Here is a 20,182-nt window from a genome sequence, read left to right as displayed (position 1 = left end):
TTGACTTTGGACGATGAAGAAAGCAATCCATGTTCGCCTTCTGTCTTCTTTGATGCTATTAATGATTTTGAAGACATGTCTTTATCTGAAGATCAAAGAGAGAAGATATTAGGTTATGAACAAGATCAATCTAATGAAGACACTCAGCAGAGTAGTGGTGGATTTTGGCAAATGTTATTTAGACCATTTTCTTAAAATAAACCTAAAAAGAGAAATGTAACATTATCATAAACTGTTTATTGTTGCATAGAGAAAAATAAAAAGAGGGCAGGGGGGGGGGGAATGTGAGATGTGTATATAGGCTGATGTATGTTTATTCTTCTTCAAGGTGATCATCTTCATCAAGAATTTCATCTTCCTCAAGATATTCATCATCATCCAAGAGTTCTTCATCGGCAGTGGCTTCTTGGTATTGTTGGTATTCAGAGACCAAATCGTTCATGTTGGATTCGGCTTCAGTGAATTCCATTTCATCCATACCTTCACCAGTGTACCAATGCATGAAAGCCTTTCTTCTGAACATGGCTGTGAATTGTTCATTCACACGCTTGAATAATTCTTGAATGGCAGTAGAGTTACCAATAAAAGTACCAGACATCTTGAGGCCCACAGGGGGAATGTCACAGAGAGAAGTCTTGACACTGTTGGGAATCCATTCAACAAAGTAAGAAGAGTTCTTTTGTTGAACAGCCAACATTTGGTTTTCGACTTCCTTAGTAGACAAACGACCACGGAAGATGGTAGCCACAGTCAAGTAACGACCGTGACGAGGATCAGAAGCAGCCATCATGTTACGGGCATCGAACATTTGAGCAGTCAATTCAGGCACACTCAAGTTACGGTATTGTTGAGAGTTGAAGGCAGTCAAGGGAGCAAAACCAACCATGAAGAAGTGAAGACGAGGGAAGGGAACCATGTTGACAAACAACTTACGCAAATCACTGTTAAGTTGACCAGGGAAACGCAAACTGGTAGAGACACCAGACATGACAGCGGAAACCAATTGGTTCAAGTCACCGTAACCAGGGTTAGTCAATTTGAGAGTACGGAAACAGATATCGTAAAGGGCTTCGTTATCGATACAGAAAGTAGCATCACAGTTTTCAACCAATTGGTGAACAGTCAAGACAGCATTGTAAGGTTCAACAACAGTATCAGAGACCTTGGGAGAAGGAACAACAGAGTAAGTACACAACATACGGTCAGGGTATTCTTCACGAATTTTGGAGAGCAAAAGAGAACCAAGACCGGAACCAGTACCACCACCGAGAGAGTGACAGAGTTGGAAACCTTGAAGACAATCAGTGTGTTCAGCTTCCTTACGAATGATGTCCAAGACACCTTCGACAAGTTCAGCACCTTCTGTGTAGTAACCCTTGGCCCAAGAGTTACCGGCACCAGATTGACCAAAGATGAAATTGTCGGGACGATACAATTTACCATATTCGCTACCACGAATGGCATCCATGGTGGCAGGTTCCAAATCAACCAAAACGGCTCTAGGAACGTATTTGCCAGTAGATCCTTCGTTATAGTAGACATTGATACGTTCAAGTTGCAAGTCATTATCACCGGCATAGGCACCAGTGGCGTCAATGCCGTGTTCTTGACTGATAGTTTCCCAGAATTTTTGACCAATCTAACAAAACAAACAATCAATACATATACACATATATATGTCTACACGCGTATTTTTTTTTCTCTTTTCTCTCTCGCTTCTTACCTGATTACCACATTGACCTAAATACAGAAAAGATAAAATGAGTAAACACTTTTTTATTTAGTTCTCTCACTTACCAGCTTGAACGTGAATAATTTCTCTCATATTGGGGGGTATTTATCTAAATTATAAAGTAAGAAGAAAGAGGCTTTGGGTATATGTTGTAAAAGAAAAGAAGAAGAAGAAGAAGACAAAAAAAAAGGAGAAACTTGTATGAATATATAAAAAAAACACGTTCTTGATTTATTCGCCCCGTACTAACACAAGGCTATACATGCACTCTTTCAGACTCACACTTCGCACTGCGGAATTCTAAATTAGTGTGATTCTAATTTTAAAAAGGAGGAAAGGCAGGAGTAACAAGAAAGAAGAAGAGGAGGTTCAGAACATTTAAGGGATATGTGTGTATATATATATATATATAGATTATATGTACTTATTCCCCTTTCTTTCTCTTTTTCTTTTTTTTTCTTTCTCTCTCGTTCTTTCTTTGTCCAACTATTTGAATTACACAAGCATAGAGAAAGGCAAGTGGTCCCTTAACTCCGCCTATGATTGCCTTTACTCTTTGTTTTTGTCAATAAACCATGAGGTTGTTACATGCCATGCTATGTCATACATGATACATGTATCGTATCTTCTGTATATAAAGTATCACTTTTTATTGATAGACATATAAATGGCTGTTTCATTCAACATCATGTCTTACTTGCCGGCATAAACGAGTTCTCTTTTCATTTCCTATAGATAGTACACTTACCAATATAAATAGCCATATTGTCAATTCATTTAAATTAAACGTCTGAGCACAAATGCTATTATCCACACAGCTGCGATAAAAAAAAAAAAAAGATTTGGTTGCCATAAAAAGTAGGACCGAAGAAAGAAATACTTGTGATTGGTTACAGGCTATTTAAACGGAATAGTTTCATAAGAGAGCCATATGGACGCCCTCAAAAGAGACAGAGAAAAGAGAGTCGTTTTTATTTATATGCTTATGCATAATTATTTGTTATTTTATGATACATTAAAAAAAAAAAAATTCTATCTTTAAATATTTATAGTGGTCACACATGTCAATATGGCATGTCAAACAATTGAATAGGCACCACTATATCTTGATTGTGATGTTTAAAAGCATTGTTTCGACTACGGCTAATACGCTGAGTAAAACTACTTGATTTAGCACACACATTAGGTTTGCCTGCCAAAAACCATTGTGCTTTCATGGCTACTAATTTATCTACAATACCCAACACGCTCTTGTCAACAGGTAAATTAGACAAAGTAACATTGATCGGTAATATATGCCAGTTAAGAGGCATGTCTTGAGGAAGCGTTTTGGTATCCTGAATGGTCGTCAGTGTGATGTTTAAATGTTCATACAAGTATTGAATAGCTTGATGATGTTCTGGTCTCAACTGAGAGGGATGGAATGAACTTGACTCGGGTTTAGCACCTGGAGTAGTCAACAAATGAGGATAGTCCGTCAACAGAAACACATTGGGGTGAGTATGGTTTGTATAGCTATCAATAGCATGAACCTTGTCAATCAAGTCTTGAGCACAAGGTGCCAAATTTGAAACAGGTTCTAGCCTTTCCATGCGCCAATGAATCGCCATAAATGGCTTTAATTGTGAAGCAATCTGATTGGCAGCTTTCACCCAACGCTCATTGTATGCCAGAGGGACCTCGGTTCGTGAGGTAGAATAAAACTTATATCTAAAACATAAATATAAAAAAAAAACAAAAAGAGAGAATAGGATTACCTTCGATCAAAATACAAGTGAATTACATCTACAGGCATATTGTCTTCTAAAAGATATTCATGCTGTCTAGCTTGGTCACTTAATAGACTTAACATAATATCCTTGAGATTCAAGTTGACCTTTTGATGGTCGAGAAACTGGTAGTTCACAATGGGTCTTTGAGAGAAATCAAACGAGTCTCGGAAACAGTTCTTGATCTTCTTTAACAGTCTTGATTTTTGTGAGCCTTGAATATAGACTTCTTGACCTGTTGGAACAGCATTTGCCTGGTGTCGAGCAATAATCCAGGCCTTAAAGTCAGACATTGTGATATACTTGAAATATTGGCTGTTGTTATCGAGCCACTTTTTGTCATAGTAGAAATCAAATGGATAAGGTAAACAAGAACCCATATGTGAATTAAATACGTTAGGCAAGACGATCGTTCGGTTAAGTTGACCAGCAAGGAATGCGAGTTGTCTGAAATGAATTTGAGCTTTAGATTCTATTCGAGAATACGATTAAAAAATGACTCAAGTCAATCGTGTCTATGTACCTTGTTCTGTAATAGCAATGGGCAAAATAAATCGGCAACGATCTTGTCCGCAAAAGGCTCTATCGATTTCCTTGAATCTGTCTTGTTTATTTAATGTTTTTTCAGAGGAAGAAGCGGGCCATTGGTAGCTATATTTGACCATGGCAGGATACGTGTATTTGGTAGGGACAAGTAACGGTGTTTCATGTCTGAACCTGTCAGGTATTGAATACAGCAAAAAGAAAGCAAACAAACAACATAGGACAAATAGTAGGTATTTTTTAGGATAAGGATACATGATGTAAGATAAAGGCGGAAAAAAAAGAAAAAGAAAAGTAAGGGGATCTACAGAGCCTATTTAAATTGAACTTATTTTTTTTTTTTTGGATGATCCATTTTAGCCTGTGATTCTTTTGCCAAGCTTCACTTTAAATTAATGCTTGTTTTGAACATTTTGTACAAATATAGAAGGAAAAACGGGTCAATTATTCTATTTTTAAAGGTGTGGCTTGCTTTTTTCTAGGGTATACATTTTTTTTCTTCATGGTCAAATTTGATAGTAAACCTTATGGTCAAAAGAGTGCACTTGACCCTTTAATAGCCAAAGCAAAACAAAAGCCTTTTTTGTTCTTTGGTTTGCCTTTCTTATCTATTATGGTGGTGGGCTCGTTTGGATTAGCACAACTTACACAGACAAAGTTTGACCACCGTGATAGAAAGCATAAAATGGTACAAAAGAGAAAAAAGAAGCCAATAATTAAATCATAAAACATAGGTTGCTAAAGAAGAAGCATTGGGCATGGACAGGAATAGAAGAAAATTAAGTTTACAGGAAGAATACTTTGTAAGTAAATCCAATATAATATAATGCATACTTATTTTATGCAGCGTTTACAAGCAAAGACAGAAGATGAATGGGAACAAGTACGTATCAATCGACCTCCAGGATCTGAATCACAATAAACGATATCCCCCCTCTTTTCTTTATTTATCATTTCAACATGGCTTGGAATTCACCAGAGGCTATCATTTCTTTAAGTACATCTAATCCTCCTATCAATTCACTTTCAACATAAATTTGTGGATAAGTTGGCCAGTTTGAAAATGTCTTGAGACCTTGGCGCACTGTTTCATCTGAGAGAATATCAAATGTACTGTACTTTACATCTTGTTCTGTCAATAACTGAATTACTTGTCGAGAAAACCCACAGCGAGGTGATTTAGGACTGCCCTTCATAAAGACCATGATACGATCTGTCCTGATAAGGTCTAATAGACGAAAACGAAATGTATTATCTTCAGAGGATACTGTTGGAGTATTATATTTTGTCACTATATCAGCGAGTTGATCAATGTCTTGTAGTTGGTGTAAGACTTGATTTGCCTAAATCAAACGGTTATCTATCCTGATAACAATATTGATACTACCTTGATAATCAACCATCTCGGTACAGACTGAACATTCAGTTGGGATGCAATATCTTGAAACTCTTTAGTTTCAATCTATGGGGTTTTTTTTTAGCTGAGAAAAGAAAAAAAAAAGGTGATATTTATTACTTGAATGAAAACCAAGGATGGATATTGGCTTGCCAACTCCTTAAACTTTGGCTCTAGTTCTGTCCAGAAAAAGAGGACATTAAATGTTTCTGGCCTGCTCAAAAGTCGATTTAATTGTCGCTTATTTGTGATATTATAGATAACAGCCATGATAAAGAAATGAAAGAAAAAGAGAGCAATTAAATGGATTTGTTTGTTAACTCTAATCAGTCAAGGCGTGCAACCATGGACATCTCCGATAGTTTTTACCTAAAGATATCCCAACACTATCTGACCTGATTCTTCAAGAAATCGATTCCACCCATAGATCAAAATATCATCAACTTGTCCTATCACCCAAAAAGCTAAAGTACCAAGAAGATTAGGCTGAACAAATCATATAAAGGATATCTATCTTTTGAAGTTTGGAGATCAATTTAGCCAAATATAGTGATGATGAAGTATTGAAGAAGTTCAACTCTTTTCGCACCTCTGCTATCAATGATCTGAAGCAAACTGGAGTGCAAAGATCAATCGTCTCTGACTTGAACAAGTTTTTGTATTAGTCATTTCTTTAGTGCTATTCAGGGCATTTTAAAGCTCGGCAACCAAGCTGATCCCGGATTTGTGACCTTTACATGTGAGAAGAAATTGGAGTTGTATAGTAATATGAAACGAACGCCTAAAACATTGAAAAATGAGGCGGAAGATGCATTAGTATCGTAAGATGTCACTGATCATTATCAACACATAATTATCGTGACAATGATGATCTTAAGTTACTAAAAAATAGGCTCAACATCGTTTACCTTTAATTCACATGTATTTGATAAAGTACTGATTTCTTTGTGTGATAAACAAACCTGTTTCTTGTTCAATTGATAGAGTTTTTTTTTTTTTTTTTTTTTTTTTTTTTGTAAAATGGCCACAATTGCTTTTTCCATTCCAATACTGGATATTCATGCCAAAGTGGTTGCTTTTGGAGGGAACATCGTAGTGAACAGAGTGCTTCCCGTGTTTGATTGATCTTGTTTTTCTTTGGCAGTGTAGAATAAATCACACGACAGCGCCAAAGAAGACAGTTGATCAGGTGAGATTGTAGTTTGGTATAATTTCTGCCATTTCAAATATCTTCAAGATCGCAGAAATGCATGAACCACATAGGTAAGTAAGTGATCTCAACTATCTTTTGATATAACCTAATACTTATTGTTCAGTTTCAATAAAATCTTGTTCCCATACGCTGCATTGAAAACCTGCCAACCAAAATTTGTGGTTGAAGTAGGAGACAAAAATGCCTGTGAACTTCAGTTCACAAATCAATGCATTGTATGACATCGCAAGCCTTTACGAAGCACACTGTGTCGTTGAAAAAACAAGAAGAAAGAATGATAACTACTGGAATTTGACGCAATTAAGCCTCATGTTTAAAGATTTCTACAGCTTTTTCAACAGAAGTTAATGTATATGCTTTTCTCTTTTATCATCTACATGATAAATCTTCATTATCTGGGGTTATACACATATTTTATAGAGGGCAGGTCATTTAAGTGCGCCCAGAGTCTTCATTTTGAGCGAAAAAGATGCAATAGTGAACATACACTGGCAAACAGTAGAGATCTGTGACATCTTTTACTCTTTCAAACTTCAGACGCACTCAGTTTAACTGCTTTCTTTTTAGTTTTGTTATTGCAGCTTTATACTTTTAGGAAAGTATCTTTTTGATCATAGTGGTTGTAAATATGTTCAGTAGTATGAGCTTTTTTTTTTACTTTTTTCACTTTCTCGTCAAGACCAGCATTTTTAGTGTCAGTTTCATCAAGTTACGTGTCTCGATAATTGGAGCAGTTTATCGTATTTTTCCAAATAGTGGGAACCAGCCTTTTTCTTGCAGTTCATGGCCTAAAAGAAGAGATAAGCAAGTTGTACAAATGCCTATTTTTTTCATGACTCATTAAGATTTCAGGCACAACCAAGTTTTATACATTTCAAAGAGTAATTCACTGTATAATCATAGGAGAGAAATGTCACCCCATTATCTTTCCTTAATAACAGTATAGCATAATTTCATGGTGCTTAAGGAAAACGTCACATTTTAAGACTGAGAAGTAACGAAATGAATATAGGATTTTTCCCAGCCATTTTTTCTCTCTTCTCTCTCTCTCTCTCTCTCTCTCTCTCTCTTACTCACTTTCTTTACTATCACTGTTATAAATACAAGTTATTAGTAAATCAAACAAACTCACAAACATATTTGACTCATCTTGTAATCATCCTTTTCTTTTCTTATTCACTGAACGCGCGTTTCTTTTATACTCATCTCTTTTTTATTTTCTCATCTCTACTATAAAAAAAAAATAGCTTAAAAAATAAAACACACACACACACACACACACACAAAAGTCATGTCAGATACAACGACGCCAGTTATTCGCTATACAAAAGAAACCATGATAGCACTTCATGATAGTCCACTTGTGCAAAAACCCGAACATATGCCTTCTTTATTAGCTTGGTTTGGGTAAGTCTTTAAAAGAAGATATGTATTTACTAAGGATTATTAGTGAGGACTCTGATTCCCCAGCATCAAAAAGTATTTTAAATGGTTATGTAATTACTCGGACTCTAAATGGTAGGTATGGTTGATGTTTTCTATATATGCTGATCACGTATCTATCTATAGACAAAAGCATCGTCCTCGGTCCTACCAAGACCAATTTTGCTTCTTCCTTATATGGCGGATTAAAACAAAATGATCCTACTGCAAAAGTACAACAGTTACCCAATACAAGATATAGACAGGTAAATTAAATATATATATATATACTTGTATTGACACAGAGTTCTAGTTGGACGAAAGATCAAACACAACAAGCATAAGAGAATATCGTTCTCCTCGCGGTTCATTTATAGGAGACAAAGGTTTTTCAAAAACAGACAAGACAGACAACAGAAAGTTCATGAGCTCACCACCTCACAACAATAAACGTAACTTCAATACGGACCGAATAAATGACAAGGGCAGTGGAAGACGTAAGTTGTCGTCTCAAGTGTATTTTATACTGACATGATTTAGATAACCCAGCATACAATAACCGCAACAATAGACATACCAATGGTCATCATCAGCAGCATCAACAAAATCATAGTCATCATCATCACAACCATTATCAGCAAGAATCAGAAGGTTCAGAAAGAGTACCCGAATGGATGGATTATACGCCAGAAGATCAAATTGAAGTCAAGGAAAAAGAACAAGAAGAAGAAGGAGTTCAGTTCTCGAATGACTTGGAGACTTGGAAATCCAATATGAAAAAGAGAGATGGTGTTGAGGAACCTGTTGTGGAGACATCACTCGCTTCATTGTCTTTGGAGGTACAAGATCCCTTGTCATTCTTTGAAGATATAGTCAATAATGAACCTCGTCGTGAACAAAAAGGTGGATCTCGTTTTGCTCGGTTCTTTGCTAAACGAGAAGAGCCCAGTGAACCTACTCAGGCATTATCTTCCCCAGCACCACCACCACCTGCTGTACAATCTCGTTCAATTAGTCTGAACGATTTATTCCAACAACCAGCCATGTTGAATGAACCAGAACAACAACAACAACAACAACAACAACAAGAAAATGTTCGTATATATTCTGAGGAAGACATACTCAAGTCTTTAGGTGCTAAAAAAGACATAACTGAAGATGGTAGTGCTATGGGCTTTAACCGTGTTCTTCAAATCCTTTCTCAACCCAAACCTACTTTAACTGAAGATATATCACATGAACAAGAGCAACCACAGCCACAACAGCAACCACAACAATCACCTAAATTGAACAAAGGATCTCCCATGGTGACAGGTTCACCATTATTAACTGATACAAAGCCTATGCGATTCGGTAACAATTTGCCTACTTCTGTCTTGCGCCAAATGAGTGCACGATCCAATCAAGACAAGTCACCTAAATCTACGCCTCCTATACGTTATTCACCCAAGCCTATCTTGCATCCACCACCACCTCCACCACCTACGATGCCCCCACTTCCTATGCCTCCACAACAGTTCTTTGCTCTTCAACAAAATGGACCTTATTCACCAGGTCATCCTATGATGGATCACCGTGGTTTTGAGCAATTAATGCAGTATGATCCTCGTTTGATGCGAAATGGCAATGGTAGCAATAGTAATGGCGAGTTTTTACCTCCTCATATGATGATGGTCCCTCCTCCTCCTTTACCGCCAGGACAAAGACCTATGATGACACCACCTCAATTCAATCAACAAATGTCTTTGCATATGCAACGATTTCCAGTACAACAACAACAACAACAACAACAACAACAACAAAGAGACATGGTTCCTCCTATGTTACCTCATCTTATGGCTAATGGTATGTAAAGTGATTCTTGTATCTATTGTATTAAATTGATTAGGTATACCACCTCAAATGCTCAATAAGAATCAAGGTTGGGAACAACGTTAATAAGCCTCCTTTTTTTTTCTCGAGAATAAAAAAAAACCCCCATGTTTTGTTCTTGAATTCTAGTGTTTATTGTTTAGGTGAAAAAGCAACAGTACAAATCTTGGATCCACTTTGTCCACCAAACTCAAATACAGGATATTTAACATGAGAATGATATTCAAAATCTAAAAAAAAAAAAAAAGTTAGTTTGTAAATAAGTCTACAACTTACTTGCCTTGTTTGAAATGTTCAATCAATTCTTCCTTTGTCCAATTACAGCTTGTAATCAAAAACAGTCCATTTGGCTTCAACATGCGATGAACAGAAGTTACATATTTCTCTCTTGGACCAGCAACGCCTTCTTTCTTGGCTTGTGATTGATCTGGGTGCAATGAAATAGCATCAAATGTGCCTTTATCCAACACAACATCATACTGTTCATTAGGGAGAAACCATTCTGGATTAGAAATAAAGTCAACAGCATCGTATTGAATCCATTCGCGCTCACGTTGCTGAGCTACTGCTTTAGCTAGTGTGATGGCTGATTCAGAATAGTCAATACCATGCAATTGCTTGTATCCCTCTTGAGCGAGTTCTAAAAGTAAGTGACCATTACCACAACCGAGATCAACCATACGGCTGTTGGGATCTTGGACATGTTCAGTCACCCACTCGACCATACGCTCTACACTTTCTTCACCAAACCAAACTTCACCAATATCACCCAACTCGTCGAAATTGTTGTTTTCTCGGTCATAAACTGTGTCCCAGCTATAGTTTCTTAGTAACCTATCATTCTCTTTAAGCGTGTTACTATGTCTTTGTGCCCAACTTGGACGCTTCGAAATCTTGTGCCTCTGGAAACTCCATTGCGAAAAAATGAAATAAAAAAATAATTGACAGCGAGTTAAATTTTTTTTTCTGACTGAATTGCTCTTTTGATCAAAGATTTCCTTTTCTAGACCGGCACACAAAAAGCAATAGCTTTGTAATAGCTTTCCACACAATACAGAAATTCGTTATTTTACTTTTTAAGCTGTTTCACCTGTATACAGTATGTCGACTATAACTTCATCAAAGGCCAATTGATCGAACTGTGTTGTGCATTTGAAAACTTTGTGTTGATCTGTAAACCAATGTCTTTATTTGCGTATGTTCATTTATGCGATCTTCATGTACATTGATAGTATATTGCATAAAGTATTCAAAGGGTAGTTGGAGGACTTGATTACATACTTTCACAATTTTGGTTTCCAAATTCTCCGTATTCCTTAGCAGAGTATGTCTCGTCTTTCCTTCAACAATTGCTCAAAGAACTACTCTAGTTTGAGCTACTATTAAACATAAAGCCCTATGGTCTAGCATATAACTCGATGTCAATCAAAGAAGCGGTTTTCATACTGTTTAAATGGTTGAAATATAGTATAGTCAAAAGAATACATAGAACTTGAAAACTAGAATTGTCAAGACATTGACTTCATTTAAACTCCCAAGTTTGACAAACGTGATCGCTTGAATCGATTGTACGCACTTCATTTAAAATGTGTTCACTGAGATGAACTTTGTTTTTCAGTTCCGGTAAAATGCAATTCGCTTGCTGTTACATTTTATTCAAGTGATGAATTGTATTCAAAGATTAAACAATGAAGGCAAAAGGGACTAAAATGAGACAATGCTTTTTTTTCTGGACCTAGTATAAATCTTATTTGTGCTGAGAGTAAGAATAGTCAAAGTAGTACATTATAAACAGTGAAGATAATAGTGCTAAAATAAACGGCTATTTTTTTATTTGTTTTCAATTGTAAGCGAAATGCTTTCATTTTAAAGCTAGACTCTCTGAGTTCATTTTGGCTTTGTTCCTGCCTAAATATCTTGTTTGAAAAAAAAAAAAAAAAAAGCAATTGAAGCATAGGAAATCGTATATAGTACCTGATTATGGAATAATTGGTGATTTGACTTTTCCATTCATGTAATTTTTGAACAAAAAGTACCAATAGTATCTTGTACGATATAGTCAACACAAAGCTAAAGTTGCTCAAAGCATCATTAGTTAACTCAACCAACATTAGGAAAGAAATTGCTATAGGTTTATGGATAAGCATATGACATGTAAGGACTTCTGTCTTTTAATAAATTGAAGATTGCTTAGGAAGAAATTTTATTCTTTGCTCCGAATTTTTAAGCCCTTTCTGCATCGTTTTATTTTCCAAAAATAGAGTTTACTAAGCAATAGAAAAGTTAATCAACACGCCATTCAAATACACGGCATACAAATAAACTATTATATTAATCAATTCAATAAGCCATTGCTTTCTATAAAATAAACAACTGAGAGAAGTTTCTCTTACAGCATTTGATACATTACTCTAGTTATCATTCCTTGTAAAACAAGAAATTGGTCATCAATTATATACATAATACTTGATATCTTTACTAAGATGTCAAATTACTTTTGGTATATTGCATGTCAGGAAGTGTTCCGACTGGAAAATTGCTCCGCAAATGTTAATAGCATCTTGGCTATGATTTGAATCAAACAGTACATGCTGCCGCTCTCTCTCTCTCTCTCTCTCTCTCTCTTTTTCTTGTTCTTTTTTCTTCTTTCTTTCTTTTAATCGAGTCTGTCCAAGCTTAGTCGACTCTTACAATAAAGAACACAGGACTTTTAAAGAAAAAGGAGGCATGCATGTCGATTATATAGCTTTCTTCCATGATGTCGCCGAGTGAAAAAAAAGAAAATAGAAGATAGTATTTTTTTTTTTATGATTTTATGCATCTCTCTGCATGTGAATTACGTTATGTTTATTATACGATAGCACAAGAGCATATATATCTATGTGCAAGGTATGACTATCTCAGGCCTAATTAAACTTTGTAAATAGAGACATGAGTAACACGCAAAGGGAGCCCAGACAATCCAAATTGAAACAAAGTAGTCTCTAAATTTAAACGGTTCAAATACCGCCAAGTGACCCTTTTTATAACCATTGAGCATTTTCCTTTCCTTTTCTTTCTTTCTTTCTTTTACTTTCTATACTATCATGACCTATATTAAACCAGATCCTGAACAGCATCAACAAGAAGATCAAGAAGACTTTATCATGTCTTACTTGAATGCAGACTATCTGGCCACAGAAACGCCCCTATCTCCCCCTTCTTCTGATTCTTCTTTATCCACAGGCTCACCTGAAAAACATAGTGTGGATGACTTTATGTTGGATATCAACCCTACCGATTTATTTTCAGCTGTGATGGAAGATCAGCCTGCTTATCATCCTCAGTTATTTAATCCTTGTTTGCCACAACAACATCAGACTGCAGATCTTGGCAGTTTTCCCTTCTTTTTACCGACTGCTGCCCCTACCGATCCTTCTTTTATTCAGCCATTCGCTGTACCTATTGTTCCTTCCTCTACAGTGGAAGAGCAGCCCAAGAAAAAGAGAGGCAGAAAGAAGCGCGAGCCTGTCAACCAGACCGTGTCTCCTCTTCAGCCTTCTTTGTTGGCACCTAAGCCATTAGCGCCTCGTCCTCAGCAACCCATGGAAGAAATCAAGATTAAATCAGAACCTGTTATATTGGACCCATCACCCTTGTTGGCTGGCCCAACAACACCAGAAAACATAGACCAACAGCAATCACAAGAAGCTTTAAAACAAGCTCAGATTCAAAAACGACAAGAACGTTTGATCAAGAATCGTGCAGCCGCATTATTGTCTCGTAAGAGAAAGCGCGAACATTTAACATTATTAGAAGAAGAAAAGCAATCTTTGTTGACACAAAACGAACAATTGAATCAAAAAGTCGAATCATTAGAAACCAAAGTTCAATCATTAGAACAAGAGAATTCAAAACTAAAAGAACAATTAAGTCAATACCAACAAGAAAGTACAATCATTTCCATGGATAGCCCAAAACGATCCCCCATTCATCATCATCAACCAAAGTCAAAAGCAGCAACAGGCGTTGTGTTTATGGTAACTATGAGTTTTAAAATATGCAAGTAATTTAATGGTATATATATAGATTATTTTATTTTCATTTGCGTTATTTACTTTGCCCTCAAGAACAGCAAGTCGTTTGACTGTAGGTGGTGGTGAAGGTCATGCTTTAAAGAAACAACTTCCTCTGATTGGTTCTTCTATCAGGTAAAGCAACAAAAATTACGTGTGTGTGTATGTGTGTATGTGTGAATTAATCATACTTTTTTTTTTAAAAAAAATAGTGATGATTATTGTCAAGGTGGTGGTTATGAATGTCAACAACAGTTACAGCAAACAAATACAACTGACTTGGTCCTTATTGACTCTGTACGACCACGTGATCTTCAAACGTGGATCAATCAAAAATTAGATGTAAAGATGAACAACAATCGATTGATCAGTTGGCCTGTTCACAAAGAAGACCAAAAAGAATCAACAGACCATGTCTATCTTTACTCTAAAGAGTTCTCTCAATTGGCCTCACTCCATTCACCCTTGACCACAAAAGACAATGAGTTTCAATTGCCTACCATTTCACTTATTTCACCCTACAACCAAACGGTCACGCAAGAGCAGTGCGATTCTTACCTGCAGATTGATGTTCAAGTATTGCGTTCGACTGTTATCAAGGGCCAACTCATGTCTCTTCGTCAATTTGGGTCTGGTTCAACTGCTTTATTGGATGGGATGAAAGATGACTTGATTACAAATACGACCCAAAGAAGAAGACGTGAAAAACGCACTCAAAAGATTTCCCGTGTGGTTGTCTAACTATTTAATTATTCTTGTATACCTTTTATGTAAATTCTCTTTTCTAAAAAAATAAAAAATAAAAAATAAAGAAATTTCTGGTTGATTTATTTATTGATTGCACAAAAACATTTTGTTTTTAGCTAGATTAAAATTAAGGGGGGGGGGAATATGCACACATTTTATACAAGGATTTATTCGTTTTCAAAGACGGCAGCCATACCCATACCAGTACCGATACACATAGAAGTGACACCAATCTTCTTGTTTTGACGCTTTAATTCAGGGAAGAGAGTAGCAATTTGACGAGCACCAGTACAGCCTAAGGGGTGACCGAAGGCAATGGCACCACCTTTAGGGTTAACCTTTTCAAAAGGAATTTGAAGCTTTTCAACAGAGTAAACAGCTTGAGAAGCAAAAGCTTCATTGATTTCATAAATATCAACATCAGAAAGCTTGATACCAGCACGTTCAACAGCGACAGGGATAGCATAAGCAGGACCAACACCCATGATTTTGGGAGGCACACCAACAACAGCAGATGTGATGTATTTACCAAGGATAGGAAGACCGTACTTTTCAGCAGTCTTACGCTTCATCAACAAGACAGCAGCAGCACCATCAGATACTTGAGAGGCATTACCGGCAGTGGTGGAACCATTTTCATTAAAAGCAGGCTTTAACTTGGCCAAGGTTTCAGGTGTAGTACCAGGACGAACGCCATCGTCACGGTCAACAACGACCTTCTTTTCGTTACCGTCCTTGTCGAGCACGGTGGCTTCAAGAGGGACAATTTCAGCATTAAACCAACCGTTCTTTTGAGCGGCAGCGGCCTTGGCATGAGAAGAAGCGGCAAAGGCATCTTGCTTGGCACGAGTGACCTTGAATTCAGCAGCTACGTTTTCAGAAGTGATACTACGACAGGTCAGATTCATATTTTTTTTAAGAAAAAATTTACTTTACCCCATGGGAATAAGACAGTCAGCAGCAGCAGGACAAGCATCAGCAATCTTTTCAGAGGTAGCAGAAAGAGAAGCAGCACCGTAGTTCTTGGTCATGGATTCAACACCAGCACCAATACCAACTTCAATCAAACCAGCTTGAATAGCAGTGGCGATTTGAACAACGGCTTGAAGACCAGAAGAACATTGACGGTTGACAGTGTTGATAGCAGCAGATTCGGGAAAACCAGCATAAAGAGCAGCCATACTAGATGATGCATAAGTATCTTTTGTACAAACAATAGGATCACATACCGACTGTTGGTTGCTCCACCACCAGGAGGCAACACACCACCAACACAAATATCATTGACGATGGCAGGATCAATCTTGGTTTGTTGAATCATGGCCTTGAAGACACCAGCCAAAATTTCTTCAGGCTAATAACATGATCAATATGGAGGCACATTGAAACATTTATGCTTACCAAAGTATCCTTGAAACCACCCTTACGAGCTCTGGTGATAGCAGAACGAAGAGCAGAAACGATAACAACGTCTTCAGGTGACTTGACACCAATCTTGTTTGCGACGCCGTCACTGGGAGCCAAATGAGCAGAAACTTGTTGAAGACGAGAAGCCATGGTTTTGAAGAATAAAGTGAAAAAGAAAAAGAAGAAAAAAGAAGAAAAATGAGTGTTAAAATATATATAAGCTTAATAATTAATGTGGAGTAAGCAACATTGTATGGCTGTGACTATTGGCTCCATGTGAATCTGAGATTCACATGTCAATGATTGTGCTGACGAATCAAAAATGTTGAATCTAAGCTTGGTATGATTATACACTATTTCATTGATGGACTGTGTATGCGTCTGTATGTTAAGAAAATAGTCTTCTTTACATAGAGAATAGACTTACATACGCATAAAGAAAATAACCAGGAAAAAACACGTATTTTGCATTCACAAGTCAAACAGCCGCCTGGGAAAAACAATTATGAATTTTTTTTGTGTCCTTTTTGGGTAAACTATCGGCATTAACGTATAAACCAACAAAAAAGAAACCAGGAAAGAGGGGTCCAGTATATAAGCCCAGTTATTATGCAAATTTATCATAAATTTAAGGTAGACAAGATTGTCAATGCAACTTATTTTTAAGAAAGTATCAATAACACTCTAGTCAAAACACTAAAGTCAGTATTTAAAATGTTCAAACAGGAAAGACACACTTTTTTTTACGCGTTATTGAGTTAATAGAAGCAAATACCTTGTTTCATGCATTAGCAATGTGCATTGATCGGGACTCGAATGTCCATATTCACATACAATGAACACTTTTGATAAAAAAACAAAAGAAGCCAGCAGACCTTGTACTCGAGTCAATTGATAATCACAGATCAGGAAATCGCTTACTGCAACACTATAAAAAAAAACCAAAAGTATCCATGCCTACCAAAACAACGCGTGATACAGATTTGTTACATGAAGTCCGGACTTTGAGGACTGCCTCCCTCGGCCCCGGACAGCTTTTTGCCACGAATGTATTGGCATACGCAGCATTGATTGGTCGAACACATTCTACTGGTTTCTTTTGTTATTACAAACCTTCACGTAGTCCTTTTTTTTTGTTTCTTTAATCATGTCAAGCAATACTGAAGATATCGTACCTCTCGGTTCAAAGGACGACAATGTAACTTTTTTCAAGAAAAGATCGACCAACAAGAATATTCGCAAGCGTAAAACACCTGCCAAGGCAAAGAGTGATTCAGACGACGATGATTCTGAAGACGATGATGTAGTTTCAGAAGTAGTAACAAAGAATCGCAAAACAGGTGCTAATCCCTTTGTACAAAGTACACGTAAAAGAAGAGTCAAAAAGGGAGATTCAGACGATGAAGAGGATGATGAAGACATCATAGGTGTTCAATATGCTGCTGATCGATCAACAGCACTCAAAAAGAATGATGCCACACGATACGATACCGAATGGGAGCTTGAAAAGAAAGAACTAGACAAAAAGAAGCCTGAACCCAAAAAGAATGTACTCAATTCAAAAATGTCTGTAGGCCCTCAACGTGCTCCTGCTAACCTTAGAGTTACTCAACGCTTTGATTATCAACCAGATGTTTGTAAAGATTATAAGGAAACTGGTTTTTGTGGTTATGGTGATACATGTATTTTCTTGCATGATCGTGGTGATTACAAGACAGGTTGGCAGCTGGAACAAGAATGGGAAGAAGCACAAAAGAACAAGACTCGCTTTGGTGCATCCGATCCAAACCAATATGCTATCTCAGAAGACGATTCAGACGAAGAATTGCCTTTTGCCTGCTTAATTTGTCGAGAAGAATTCGTGAATCCTGTAGTGACGCGTTGTAATCATTATTTCTGTGAAGCATGTGCTATTCGAAACTACAAGGAATCGCCCAAATGTTTTGCTTGTGGTGCTCCCACACAAGGCGTGTTTAACACAGCCAAGAAAATATTAGAAAAGCTTCACAAGAAGCATAAGCGTATGGAAGAGAATAATGAAGAAAAAGCAAGTGATATAGAAGACAATGGATTTATTGAAGGACTAGAAACAATAGAGAATGAAAGTGATTCTGACTAGAATGAAAGTGATTCTGACTAAAATAAAATGTGTAAATAAAATATGTTTGTTCTGCGTAGAAATGCTACTAATGGCCATAAAACTAAATGTCACTTTCCAAAAAATTAATGGTACTAAGCCAAAAATGATTGTCCATTTGAAATAAAAGAAATGTCACAATAAGTTAAATCAAACCAAATAAGACGAACTGTTTCTTTTAGAGACACTTTTTTCTAGACACTTTTAGCTTCTTATACGCAGATAATCATAAAGTCTCTTATTTTAGACTAAAAAACTGTAGCAGTTCAAACTCAACCGGCTTTCTTCCCTCGATTGGCTTGTTCTTTATTTTCTTGAACATGATAGTTGTTACTGGAGAACAAGCAATATGCATGTTTTTCTGCGAGGAATACAACGGAGATAATGTCGAAAAACTAACTAAAGAAGTTGATGATTTTGTAAATAGTAAAATCTGCTATACAGAAGATCCAACAAAACCGATCATATGCTCCCCCAAAACCTTGAAGGCTAATTCAAATTATTATCAGTACCCTGCAACAATAACCGACAAAGAGTAGCGCGCAGAATCTTCGAAAGAATGAAGGTTATCATAGATTTTGAATATTTCTCCTTTCGATTTAGATTAGACTTTCAATTACCTGACATCTAACTTTTTTAAAAAACATTTAAATAAAGCTTTTTACTTGCTATTAAGGAAACTAGCTTAAGCAATATCTTTATTTTGGTATATAAGAGTAACTACATCATTTTGACTACTGACTATGATCTTTATAACACAGTGTTGAGAAATTGCCCTATTTTGACCTTTGTTCAAAACCCGTTCTGCACTTGAATTGTTGTATCTTTTGTAGGTCGTTCCTATCAAATATAGCAAAAGTCTTGCATGACTGTCTAAAAAAATTGACGTTTAATGAAATATCTGATATATACAAATAATTTGTTATTTACTTATGAGTTGTAGTTTTTGTTCCTCAATTGTAATGTCGTTGGCTACTGATTCTCTGGAAGGATACTTGTGGTATAAAAATGGGTTTTGGCTGATAGTTCTTTTGCTTAAAATGATCGGTTTTGTTGGATCTTCTGTATAGCAGATTTTACTATTTACAAAATCATCAACTTCTTTAGTTAGTTTTTCGACATTATCTCCGTTGTATTCCTCGCAGAAAAACATGCATATTGCTTGTTCTCCAGTAACAACTATCATGTTCAAGAAAATAAAGAACAAGCCAATCGAGGGAAGAAAGCCGGTTGAGTTTGAACTGCTACAGTTTTTTAGTCTAAAATAAGAGACTTTATGATTATCTGCGTATAAGAAGCTAAAAGTGTCTAGAAAAAAGTGTCTCTAAAAGAAACAGTTCGTCTTATTTGGTTTGATTTAACTTATTGTGACATTTCTTTTATTTCAAATGGACAATCATTTTTGGCTTAGTACCATTAATTTTTTGGAAAGTGACATTTAGTTTTCTCAAAGTGACAAAATTTACCGTTTTCACTGTACAGTAAGACCATTTTGAACATTGACATGATGCAAAAAAAAAGAGCTTATTTTTGGAAATCGAAACCAATTGGTCAAAGTTGGTTCAAAATGACTGAAACAAAACCAAAGATCAATTTTCATGTTCCTAGCGTCTAAAAGCGAGCTTATTCGTCCTTTTTGCCATAACGAAAGATGTAGATTTTTTTCTGGCTATCTCCTGGTGTAAAGAATATGGCATGTTTGATAGTAAAGTTCCGAATGAGACTAGAGCTTAGTTTACGGCATTTTTAGTCCATATCAAATTATTTATCCCTAGTAAGTTCTTTGCAAAAGTTTTTCTTCGTAAGCTGCATTGTCTGCGCTCATTTTAAGTATTCGAACATGTCGGTAACTTAAGTTTTGAGGGTGCAAAGTCGAAAAAGATGATTTT

General features: G+C 36.4%; 11 protein-coding genes across 11 annotated transcripts; 5 read left to right on the top strand and 6 right to left on the bottom strand.

The window, feature by feature from the left end:
* Positions 1–2,690: 2,690 nt before the first annotated feature.
* B0P05DRAFT_46467 (uncharacterized protein) lies at positions 2,691–4,336 on the bottom strand. The gene is made up of 4 exons (XM_051574228.1): positions 4,025–4,336; positions 3,897–3,973; positions 3,490–3,833; positions 2,691–3,442 (listed from the first exon to the last, which is right to left on the bottom strand). Exons 1-4 carry the CDS (start codon positions 4,299–4,301, stop codon positions 2,797–2,799), a joined length of 1,344 nt encoding a protein of 447 aa, XP_051436451.1. The 5' UTR covers positions 4,302–4,336; the 3' UTR covers positions 2,691–2,796.
* Positions 4,337–4,633: 297 nt separating this feature from the next.
* Positions 4,634–4,951, top strand: B0P05DRAFT_443278 (cytochrome c oxidase assembly protein COX16; the record flags this gene model as incomplete). Its single annotated transcript, XM_051573776.1, has 3 exons — positions 4,634–4,732; positions 4,779–4,847; positions 4,892–4,951. Coding segments are annotated over 3 exons (228 nt in total), but the record flags the coding sequence as incomplete, so codon positions are not given.
* B0P05DRAFT_46628 (glutaredoxin, grx) lies at positions 4,888–5,385 on the bottom strand. Its single transcript, XM_051574319.1, has one exon. It carries the CDS (start codon positions 5,247–5,249, stop codon positions 4,995–4,997), a length of 255 nt encoding a protein of 84 aa, XP_051436449.1. The 5' UTR covers positions 5,250–5,385; the 3' UTR covers positions 4,888–4,994.
* Positions 5,386–7,692: 2,307 nt separating this feature from the next.
* On the top strand, positions 7,693–10,070 carry B0P05DRAFT_536406 (uncharacterized protein). The gene is made up of 6 exons (XM_051577574.1): positions 7,693–8,060; positions 8,104–8,171; positions 8,223–8,341; positions 8,389–8,572; positions 8,616–9,920; positions 9,964–10,070. Exons 1-6 carry the CDS (start codon positions 7,945–7,947, stop codon positions 10,011–10,013), a joined length of 1,842 nt encoding a protein of 613 aa, XP_051436448.1. The 5' UTR covers positions 7,693–7,944; the 3' UTR covers positions 10,014–10,070.
* Positions 10,053–10,886, bottom strand: B0P05DRAFT_536405 (S-adenosyl-L-methionine-dependent methyltransferase). Its single transcript, XM_051577573.1, has 3 exons — positions 10,807–10,886; positions 10,228–10,763; positions 10,053–10,177 (listed from the first exon to the last, which is right to left on the bottom strand). Exons 1-3 carry the CDS (start codon positions 10,860–10,862, stop codon positions 10,080–10,082), a joined length of 690 nt encoding a protein of 229 aa, XP_051436447.1. The 5' UTR covers positions 10,863–10,886; the 3' UTR covers positions 10,053–10,079.
* Positions 10,887–12,495: 1,609 nt separating this feature from the next.
* On the bottom strand, positions 12,496–13,039 carry B0P05DRAFT_536403 (uncharacterized protein). The gene has a single exon (XM_051577572.1). It carries the CDS (start codon positions 12,985–12,987, stop codon positions 12,826–12,828), a length of 162 nt encoding a protein of 53 aa, XP_051436446.1. The 5' UTR covers positions 12,988–13,039; the 3' UTR covers positions 12,496–12,825.
* Positions 13,029–14,846, top strand: B0P05DRAFT_536401 (uncharacterized protein). The gene is made up of 3 exons (XM_051577571.1): positions 13,029–13,966; positions 14,016–14,137; positions 14,215–14,846. Exons 1-3 carry the CDS (start codon positions 13,034–13,036, stop codon positions 14,741–14,743), a joined length of 1,584 nt encoding a protein of 527 aa, XP_051436445.1. The 5' UTR covers positions 13,029–13,033; the 3' UTR covers positions 14,744–14,846.
* Positions 14,803–16,318, bottom strand: B0P05DRAFT_536399 (Thiolase, N-terminal domain-containing protein). The gene is made up of 4 exons (XM_051577570.1): positions 16,151–16,318; positions 15,979–16,103; positions 15,686–15,931; positions 14,803–15,637 (listed from the first exon to the last, which is right to left on the bottom strand). The coding sequence occupies exons 1-4, from the start codon at positions 16,304–16,306 to the stop codon at positions 14,917–14,919; spliced, it is 1,248 nt and encodes a 415-aa protein (XP_051436444.1). The 5' UTR covers positions 16,307–16,318; the 3' UTR covers positions 14,803–14,916.
* Positions 16,319–17,257: 939 nt separating this feature from the next.
* B0P05DRAFT_488697 (uncharacterized protein) lies at positions 17,258–18,351 on the top strand. Its single transcript, XM_051575286.1, has one exon. It carries the CDS (start codon positions 17,304–17,306, stop codon positions 18,273–18,275), a length of 972 nt encoding a protein of 323 aa, XP_051436443.1. The 5' UTR covers positions 17,258–17,303; the 3' UTR covers positions 18,276–18,351.
* Positions 18,352–18,403: 52 nt separating this feature from the next.
* Positions 18,404–18,967, top strand: B0P05DRAFT_536390 (uncharacterized protein). The gene has a single exon (XM_051577569.1). The coding sequence runs from the start codon at positions 18,614–18,616 to the stop codon at positions 18,830–18,832; it is 219 nt and encodes a 72-aa protein (XP_051436442.1). The 5' UTR covers positions 18,404–18,613; the 3' UTR covers positions 18,833–18,967.
* Positions 18,968–18,973: 6 nt separating this feature from the next.
* On the bottom strand, positions 18,974–19,689 carry B0P05DRAFT_536388 (uncharacterized protein). The gene is made up of 2 exons (XM_051577568.1): positions 19,224–19,689; positions 18,974–19,166 (listed from the first exon to the last, which is right to left on the bottom strand). The coding sequence occupies exons 1-2, from the start codon at positions 19,477–19,479 to the stop codon at positions 18,979–18,981; spliced, it is 444 nt and encodes a 147-aa protein (XP_051436441.1). The 5' UTR covers positions 19,480–19,689; the 3' UTR covers positions 18,974–18,978.
* Positions 19,690–20,182: the final 493 nt, after the last annotated feature.

Source organism: Gilbertella persicaria, assembly GCF_025201335.1.
Source record: "Gilbertella persicaria strain CBS 190.32 chromosome Unknown B0P05scaffold_13, whole genome shotgun sequence".
Taxonomy (NCBI): domain Eukaryota; kingdom Fungi; phylum Mucoromycota; class Mucoromycetes; order Mucorales; family Choanephoraceae; genus Gilbertella; species Gilbertella persicaria.
Note: the sequence above shows the minus strand (reverse complement) of the source record. Positions and strands in the feature narration are given on the sequence as shown.